This window comes from Saccostrea cucullata, unplaced genomic scaffold, assembly GCF_032062105.1.
Source record: "Saccostrea cucullata isolate Sc308-1 unplaced genomic scaffold, CSIRO_AGI_Scuc_v1 ctg16883, whole genome shotgun sequence".
Taxonomy (NCBI): domain Eukaryota; kingdom Metazoa; phylum Mollusca; class Bivalvia; order Ostreida; family Ostreidae; genus Saccostrea; species Saccostrea cuccullata.
In genome coordinates this window covers 1-10,319 of record NW_026930007.1, presented here as the reverse complement: position 1 = coordinate 10,319, position 10,319 = coordinate 1, and the positions used below count along the sequence as shown (strand labels likewise).

General features: G+C 33.1%; 1 protein-coding gene across 1 annotated transcript; it reads left to right on the top strand.

Annotated features, from left to right (window-relative positions):
• The first annotated feature begins 2,066 nt into the window (after positions 1 to 2,066).
• LOC134282727 (uncharacterized) lies at positions 2,067 to 9,444 on the top strand. Its single transcript, XM_062765134.1, has 4 exons — positions 2,067 to 2,207; positions 2,507 to 2,566; positions 6,678 to 6,872; positions 9,267 to 9,444. The coding sequence occupies exons 1-4, from the start codon at positions 2,084 to 2,086 to the stop codon at positions 9,386 to 9,388; spliced, it is 501 nt and encodes a 166-aa protein (XP_062621118.1). The 5' UTR covers positions 2,067 to 2,083; the 3' UTR covers positions 9,389 to 9,444.
• Positions 9,445 to 10,319: the final 875 nt, after the last annotated feature.

Sequence of the window (10,319 nt, the reverse complement as noted above, 5' to 3'; positions counted from 1 at the left end):
TTTTAGCAAATAAATCTATTATCAAGTCAAATGCTGACATACATTTTTCAAATTGTTAAACTACATTTACACACATAATTGTCTCCGGATTTTCCCCAGTATTCCCAGTATTCGATAATGTTTCTTATCTCCATATTTCCTTTGTTTACAAATATCTTGAATGATTAAAAAGAGGTAACAACCTTTACTTGAAACAACGTAGGAAGGTCTCTGGTATACCCAATATATACGCTACGTGCGTTACAATAAATGCTTAAATAAGGATCCTGTCTCAGAAGATGTATAATCTCTATATTAAGATTCCCAGACAAAATATATTTGAAAAATGTCTTATTTTTCAGCCGCATTTTCAACTTAAATATATATATAAACTTTAGACATTTAACATCGCAGAACCTAATTTAGATTACTTTTTGTCGTACATAATTATGCTACAGAATTTCCTTGACCTAGAATAACATGAAAGTGGCCTTTTATGTTTATGTTACAATTTTCTAGAGCAAACAAAAGACAATTAGTCATCTTGTTCATTATGAAAAATGCTCTTTATTTCAAAACAAGAGGCCCAGGGGCCACAGCGCTCACCTGAGCACATCAGGCTTGAATTTACTCCACCCCCCCTTCCAGGCGTTCATCATTTGAACAAACTAGAATCTACACTACCTGAGGATGATTCCATATGAATATCACTAATCATAGCTTTGAAGTACTTGAAAAGAAGATTTTAAAAGGTTTCCCTATATATCCCTATGTAAAACTTAGGTCGGCCATTTTGGCCCCACCCTAGCCCCGGGGGTCATGATTTGAACAAACTTGAATCTACACTACCTGAGGATGATTCCACATGAGTTTCATCTTTCCTGGCCCAGTGGTTCTGGAGAAGAAGATTTTTAAAGATTTTTCCTATATATTCCCTTGTAAAACTTGGGTCGGCCATTTTGGCCCCACCCTAGCCCCGGGGGTCATGATTTGAACGAACTTGAATCTACACTACCTGAGGATGATTCCACATGAGTTTCATCTTTCCTGGCCCAGTGGTTCTGGAGAAGAAGATTTTTAAAGATTCTTCCTATATATTCCTATGTAAAACTTGGGTCGGCCATTTTGGCCCCATCCTTGCCCCCAGGGGTCATGATTTGAACAAACTTGAATCTACACTACCTGAGGATGATTCCACATGAGTTTCATCTTTCCTGGCCCAGCGGTTCTGGAGAAGAAGATTTTTTAAAAATGCCATTAATTTTTAACAAATTCATGATTATCTCCCCTTGGAAAAGGGCGTGGCCCTTCATTTGAACAAACTTGAATCCCCTTCACCCAAGGATACTTTGTGCCAAGTTTGGTTGAAATTGGCCCAGTGGTTCTTGAGAAGAAAAAGAAAATGTGAAAAGTTTACGACAACAACGACGACGACAACGACAACAACGACAGACGACGGACAAATTTTGATCAGAAAAGCTCACTTGAGCCTTCGGCTCAGGTGAGCTAAAAATAAGTTTTATATGGCAAAAATAAAAATGAATTCATTAACGGGAAGTACAGAACTCACACGTTTAAAATAAAACAAAATTAAAAGTATCCATGGTTTCTATTTATTTCTTTAAACGACCTTGTTTTGCTTTCAGTGTGTTATTTAAGGTAAAATTGGAATACAATCTTATCCTCCATTAAAGATATAAAGAATTATAAGCATATGAAGATGAATTTCTTTTCTCTGTCTTACAATGTATTCCTCTCATAAGTTTTCAATAAATCACACTAAAAATACAAGTGTAATTTTTGTAAATCTTTAATATTGAAGATATCTTTAAGCTGTCTTTCTTCCCTACATTTAATTTACATCGGATGGTAAAAATGACAGACTTACATGTAATAACCTTCCGAAAGGATTCTGTCATCGTAAGGAAATACATGATCATCTATATTTGATTGGTAACGCAGAAGCCTGATTTACTACGACCTTTGTCAAGCTGTCTGTGTACATGATTAATAAAGCTAAAGGATCTCAATTTTCATTGGTGGACCCCTGTCCTGAAAAAGATTCACACACTGACACCTTTAATTATAGCAAATTTGTGAAACAATGCGTTCAGATGCATTATTTTGTTTATTGTACTTGTTTGTTGTAACCTCTGTTGTCCTTGGTCAAAAAAGAAGAGAAAACAGAAGAGACAGACATCCACTCGTCAGTTCTGGCCGAACGAGAGGTAGTAATATCATTTTGTTTATTCATTTCCTCATTTACCTATCATAATAATGCATGTTTTGTAATATAGTCAGGTGTATGAGCCTGTTATGCTAAACCTGTTTACTTTTTGTTTTTAAAATTCCTAAAAATAACAGTCAATTATTCGTAGAAAATGCACATCTGGTAGCAGGATTTGTAATTAAATCCTTCAGCTGCCCTAAATGTCTTTTTAGATAATTTTTTTGAATATTTATTGTTATTTCATAAAATAAACACAAATCATTGTCAGATGTATGTTTTCCTTGTGCTAATCCGTAGGTCAAATCACTGGAACATTGCAAAGAAGAAATAATGGAAGGAATCTGGAAACTAATAGAGGTATGTTGTTGGGGGTTTTTTGTATATAAAAATAGGTTTGCTAATGATTGGGCGAAATTGATACCCCCTGGGAATTAAAAAAATTCGGAGAAAATCTGGTCACTATTATTCAAATGATGTAGAATTCATTCATCAAACTTTTATACATGAAAAGTCAACAATTGCTGTCGTTTCCAATGTCATTTAGATAAATCGATGAATATTATCAATTTACAATAAATTTCATACGAATGCAGAAATAATATATATCCCAGTGATCTTAAGTAAGTCTGATAATACTATTTCAAATTTAAATATTTTCTAGAAAAACACGTTAAAGGCTAGCTAAAGTTTTAAATTTAAGTGATAAACGTGATGACCTTAACTTTTCAATTGTCAGCTTCCCTTACTTATGCAGCAATATATCCTTATTACCAAATCTCTCAGTTGATTCGATACGCAAGAGCATCAACGTATAAACAAAGTTGACAAAACAGTCTTTTTTAAGTCGTCACATCATTTGTTTTATAGTCCAAACAATAACCTTGTCAGCAAATACAATCTATCCTTAAGTCAAATTTTCAATGATGTCTTTTAACAGTCGTTAGCTCATTATCTACACACTGAATTGCTAACAGTTTTAGCTCACCTGAGCGAAGGCTCAAGTGAGTTTTTCTGATCAACGTTTGTCCGTCGTCTGTCGTCGTTGGCGTTGTCTCTGTAAACTTTTTACATTTTCATCTTCTTCTCAAGAACCACGGGGCCAATTTCAATCAAACTTGCCACAAAGTGTCCTTAGGTAAAGGGGATCCAAGTTAGTTCAATGGAAGGGCCACGCCCACTTCCAAGGGGGGAAATAATTATGATTTTGTGAAAAAATAATAGCATTTTCAAAAAAATCTTCTCAAGAAACCACTGGGCTGAGAAAGATGAAACTCATGTGAAATCATCCTCAGGTAGTGTAGATTCAAGTTTGTTCAAATCATTACCCCCAGGGGTAGGGTGGGCCACAATGGTTGATCATATTTTTGCATAGGAAAATTCTTTAAAAATCTACTTCTAGAGAATCATTGAGACAGAAAAGGTGAAACTCATATGAAATCATTTTTCAGGTAGTGTAGATTTAAGTTTGTTCAAATCATGACCCCAGGGGGTAGAGTGGGGTCACGATGGCCGATCAAAATTTTACACAGGAATATATAGGAAAAACATTTAAAAATCTTCTTCTCAAGAACCATTGAGACAGGAAAGATGAAACTCATGTGAAATCATCCTCAGGTAGTGTAGATTCAAGTTTGTTCAAATCATGACCCCCGGGGTAAGGTGGAGCCACAATGGCCAATGAAAGTTTTACATAGGAATATGTTGGGAAATCTTTTAAAATCTTCTTCTGCAAAGCCATGATTAGTTATATTTGTATGGAAGCATCCACAGGTAGTGTAGATTTAGTTTGTTCAGATCATAACCCCTAGGGATAGGATGGGACCACAATGGGGGATCCAAATTTTACATTAAAATATATTTTTATAAAAGTGTTCCCAAGAATAGCAAGCCATGATTAGTGATATTCATATGGAAGCATCCGCAGGTAGTGCAGATTTTAGTTTTTTTTCAAATCATAACCCCGAGGGGTAGGGTGGGGTCTCAATGGTGGATTAAATTTTTACGATAGAAAAATAAAGGGAAAAATCCAAAGAATAGAAAAGCTTGGTTTAGTCATATTGACATGTAAGCATCTTCATGTGTTGAAGATTTAAATTTGTTCAAATCATGACTCTTTGGGGTAGGGAGGGAAACAACGGGGAATCAATTTCAAATTTAACGAAGTAATATATACATTGTACATTTTACAAAATGTAAAAAAAAAATCTTTAAAAAGCTTTTTTTCAAGAACAACAAAGTTATATGCTGTATTGATATGGAGGCATTCCCAAGTAGTATTAAAATTGAAGCCCCCCTCCCCCCGTAAACTTTTCAATTCTTATCTGATTTGTGCTTTTTTCCTAGCCGATCTGCTGAGGTAAGCGATGTGGCCCCCGGGCCTCTTGTTATTGTTATTTCCCGATCATGACATTGAGCTAACGGCATAAGTGTGACTTGTCGGCAGGGAATACACACTCATTCATGACATCTGATCCCATATCTGAAGTTTGATAGATACTAGTTTGATCTACTCCTGATTTGTATTATTTCAAAACATTTTTGAACTTGAGTACTGTTCTTTTTCTCTAAAATTTTATATTTAATATATGAATCCTCTGTTTTGTACATGAAAATCATACCTATTTTGTCGAATAAACGAAGAAAATGCTCTTTAACAGAATGTGTTCTGTCATATTTCACATTTAAGAATATAATTAATGAACAATAGAAAACAAAGAGTCCATTGTCTCCTTCTTATAATTATATTAAGAACTATTAAATTGTGAATTTTACGGCCTGATATGTCTAAAATGTTTTGAATATTTAACACTCACTATTCTCTTATATAACTGTATCTAATTATTAAGTGTAAACAGTTTATTTCTTCTTTTTAATTTCTTATTTATATGTTATTTTTTAAACCACGTGCAGTTGTTTAAATTAAGATAGAGTCAAACGAAAGGCAGAGAGATATAAGGCATGGTGATTACATTATTACATTTACATCTGTGAAAGGTTTTCTGTAATCTTTAAGTGGCTTTATCTGATAGGATTTCCAATGAACAATATAATGTGTTCTCTTGATGGTATCGTAAGAAATGAAACATATGGAGATAACAGTATTCAAGTTCAAAAGTCTAACAAAACAATACAATAAAAAAGAGGGGCTGAGCAAACACGGACATCCAAATCATCAGAGGTTGGATCAGGTGCCATGGAGGTGTTAGCATCCCCTGCTGACCGGTCACACCCGCCGTGTGCTCCTTGTCATGATCGGAAAATAACGGGAAAATCCGTCGTTAATTCAGTGTTTAAAAATGGTCTGATAATTAGGCTGAAAAACGTTAGTCAGCATTTGATTCAATGATAAATTGTATTTGCTGACAAGGTCATCGTATCGACCATAGAACTTACGAGATGATGACTTTAAATAAGTCGGCTGATATTCTTGTTTCATCAACTTGTTTCTCAATAATTTACCTCGTTTCAGAAATTGTTCATACGTAGAGTATGCTCTTGCATATCGAATCAACTGAAATAAATAAACTCCATATGCAGATGATGAAGGTATATTCTGCATAAGTAAGGACAGTTGACGATAGAAAAGTTAAAGTCATTATGTATATCATGGAGCTTGGTTGTTAGATTACCATTAACATCTTTTTCAAGTGAAATATTCAAATATGAAACAGATGTGTCAGACTTTGTGGTTTCTTTTATATCAAGTTTACCAGGATATGTCGTACCGACATAAGAATGGAAACTATGTTTAATAGACAATGCATCGTCGATAAACTAGTATATAAATGTCGAGTTGAAGGCCACAGCAAGTGTATTCTTCTTTTCACACATTAGATTCTGCACAACTTCTGTGTCATATGAATACAATAATAGGTCTGCTATGCAAGATTTATCCATTCAGACCATTTTTCTATTGAAAGTATTGTAACTTTTTTTGCAAGAACTTCATTTCAGCTGATACAAATTGCCTACTGCCAAAAATTAAATTGCATTGTATACTGTGAAATCACTAATGTTTGAAGGGGGTGGTAATTTTCGTGGGTCTCGATGTATGAAGAGGCCGACCAATTTACGTTCTCAATGAAATTAGTTCTTTTTTACAGATATTTATACTCAACAATTCTTCATCCACGAAAAATCCCCGCGGACCCGTATTTTTTGCTTCAAATTACGAAAATTTGACCTTCAAAAATTGATTTTACAGTGTTTTATCATTATAGATAATTTTTTTTTGTTTGTTGAATTTTTGGGCAATAAATATAAGATAATTATGAATTCAGATTTATCTTCTCTTAAATTAAATGCAATCGTAGATTACTTATAAGGTATTTTTCAGCGACATTATAATGATTAATTATAACATATTTGTGCTGTGTACAAAAACAATCGGAAAAAAGAGTACGATATATAATAAAATGTGAATGCTGCTAAAATAAGCATGTTTACCGTAATAATTGCTATATTACAGATCAAATACGGAGAAGAGGAAGAAATCACAATAAAAGACACAGAAAAAATAATCCTAGCCCCAACGTAAATCAGGAAACGGCATTTTCCCCCCAAGTCGACGTAATGGAAACCATCATTCTACCCACAGTGTGTAAAAAATGTAAAAGGAAACATCCAACTTTTCAAACTTGTAAAGCCATTTGTCCTGATTTAGGTAAATTTATTATGATTACCAGTATACTATACGAGGGTTCGATTCTACAGAATTAATACTATATAGTCTTTGCTTTAACACGTTATATTGAACATCAAACAACAGTAGTTAAGGAAATATTGAAAATGTTAACGTGATGCGTTGATAAGTTGCCAAATAATTCTAAAACGAAAAAAGACCTCATACGATTAACCGAAAACGTCATTGCTATTTCATTTCATAAACAGCTGCTTTCATTTCATTTAATACTGCATGTAGGGAAAGATCCTCACTTAATTATGCAAGCATTGTGGCAACGCACTTTGAAAAAATTACACACTTTGAAAAAAATAATTACACACTTTGAAAAAAGAAAATTACACACTTTGAAAAAAAAATTTCAAAGTGCGTTAAAATTGGGACAAAATCAACGCACTTTGAAAATTTTTTTCAAAGTGAGTTAAATTAAGAACACACTCAACGCACTTTGAAAAACATTTTCAAAGTGCGTTAAGAGTGTACATCATCATTTTTACCATGTGGACATTTAATGCACTTTGAAAAAGAATATGTATGAAACAAAATTTCTAGACTAAGATTTCAGTAATTAAGAGAATCAATTTGTAAAAACTATATCTTTTGAAAAACGTTTTAATTTACATGTATTGATTAACCCTCATCGAGAACAAGGAGAAGATGAGTATATAGTAGGTCTCTCAGATCAACTCTTTTTTACCTAGGTAGCAAATTGAAAGTGGACACCCCCCCCCCCCAAGGTAAGCCCCAATTTTTAATTCCTATATTATGCATATCTTTTGCAAAACATTTGTGTGACTAACACGCCCCCCCCCCCACCGGTACTGATGCCTATGCTACACCCAAATATATGTATTTGCATAACTGGTGTGACGTTGTAAAATTTCAATAAATTTAGTTTACATTAAATGCATGCAAAGTGGAAAAAATTAAGTAAAGTAAAACATTTAAGAGGAAAAGAATTTTCAAAGTATGGAAAAATCAAAATCGCTCACTTTCACATCCTGAAGTGACCTATCACCGAAAAGTTATCCAACAGGTTCAATTATTTTTCATACCTAAGATTTTCAAGAATATTGACCAAGCCATACACATTTTTGCAAAGTGCGTTAATATGGTCGATATCAACGCACTTTGAAAAGAATTTTTTTTTTCAAAGTGTGTTGATTTGGTCCCAAATTTAACGCACTTTGAAAAAAATTTCAAAGTGCGTAATTTTTCAAAGTGCGTTGAAACAAAGCATATTTTGCTTGTCGAATATCAATATATCGATCACACATGATCAACGTCTCTTTTCGACGAAACTGACTTTTAACACACTGACTACAAAAAGACGCAATCTGTGCATCCCCCTTCTGTCTGAGTCTTTTTTTAATATCTAAAAACAAGTACTCTGGATTTATTTTCGTTCTGTGTAGCCCTTTTAACATTTCCTCTCTGAAACCTGTTTAACATTTCTCCTAGGTCTCTACCAGATTTTTCAGTGCATGAACTTTAAAAAATGTTGGTAAAAGAGACCCTCATCGATTTTGACGTCATTTTCAAGTCCTAAACCTTTTAGACACTCCATGTAAAATTTTAGATAAAATTTCATAGAACTTACAGAATTAGTTCAAAATTGCAATTTGTATGGAACAATTTTGTCAAATTTGCCTGGATTAACAGTGCCGATTATATGACAAAATCTGTAGCTCTCTACAGGAAGCGTTAAACATATGGAGGTAACGAACAGTGTATATAAGTTCAAAAGTCCATAAAACAATACAAAATAGGAGCAGAGCAAACACAGACCTCCAAAACATCGGAGGTGGAATCAGGTACCATGGAAGAGTGAGCATCCCATGTCGACCATGTATTTCTACGAACCATACAAATATGTTTTGAATAATACTAGTATGATAGGTGGCTACGTTCAAATAGTATTTCAGATCATAAATGAATAATAATGAATTTATTTGTCCTATATTTTGTCAGAATTATTAAACATGCTACATAAATCTTAAATTTTTGAACACAATTCGCCAATATAGACATTACTGACTTTAAAAGTAGATGTAGATGACTAGGACTAAGTTTAGGGTTGGAGACAATACACATTGAATCATCCAAAAAAACTATTCTTGATGATATTGAGGCTGTGACAAACTCCATGAGCAGAATAAATGATCATTTTTTCCGCTGTAGATTAATTCAAACAGATTTAAAACTTTAACCAGAACCAGTAAAAGTCTTAAACACAAAATTCAAATGATACGACTTTTTTCTATTAAACTTTTTTTCTGTATGCTATTTTGTGAAATGAACACTTATCTAAATATCAAGTCTTGTGCAACATAACTTGCTATATTAAGTTTTACCGAAGTATACTTGCTATTTCAGCTACAGATGACGCGGACAGACGGTTCCTCGGAGATCAATACTGCTCCTTCTGTGAATATTACCGCTCCAGGAGGAGCTATTATCAGCTATGCAGAAATCGATTTTGCGCTTCTGGAAGATAAAGATTCAAACACCGAAACCCAAAAACAAGGAACTGATAAATCAGCGGTTAGATAAAGAGAAAAGAAATTTGTAAATAAAAATGATAAAACATTTATCTTGCTTTTATTTAAACTTTAAATTACCTAGATATTCTAAGAGAAGTTTTGGATAAAATAGTATTTTATTTAATCTTACTTTACAGATAGAATAGATATGTAAAAGAAGATTTAAAAATTTGAATACGACTCATATGATAATTGTATTTTTTGAATATCATGAATTAATTTATTAACAATTATATTTGTTACATAAATATTAAATTTTATAGAAAGAACTATTTCCAATTTTGGTATAAGTTTCTACATGGAGAACGACAGAACAAGACCAAATACTTTCATGGTTTTTGACTTTGCTGCACAGAAAAAATCAAATATTCGAAAATATCTTATGCCTTATTTTGTGTTAAACCATATCTGGTTTACTTACATTATTTAAAAAAAAACATACACAGTAAGATTCTTAAAGAAATATCGCTTACCAAAAATCTAACGGAAAGGGATGATAAAATATCGAGAAAAAAGTAGTAATCAAGCTCAAATGTCAGTTGGAACAAAATGAATCAGAAGCAGAGGGAACAATAACCTCTAAAACATAGATGGGATCAGATGTAATGGACGAAAAAACATCTCCACTGACTGTTCACACATCTGTGTGCTTCCTCGTGAGCTTACGTAGATTAACTTTGAATACGGAACTCTCATCAATTTATCAAAGCGTGTTACATGCTACTTTTCCATTCAAACATATAAATTTAATTTTGAATTATCACATTAATTTTTTTCTAAAAAACGAAATTGGCTAGTCACTTCTTCTTCGCATGATTTGAATTTTTCTGCTTCCAATAATGAATTCCAATTTTTGGTCATATTCTTTAAATACACAGTATGTGTA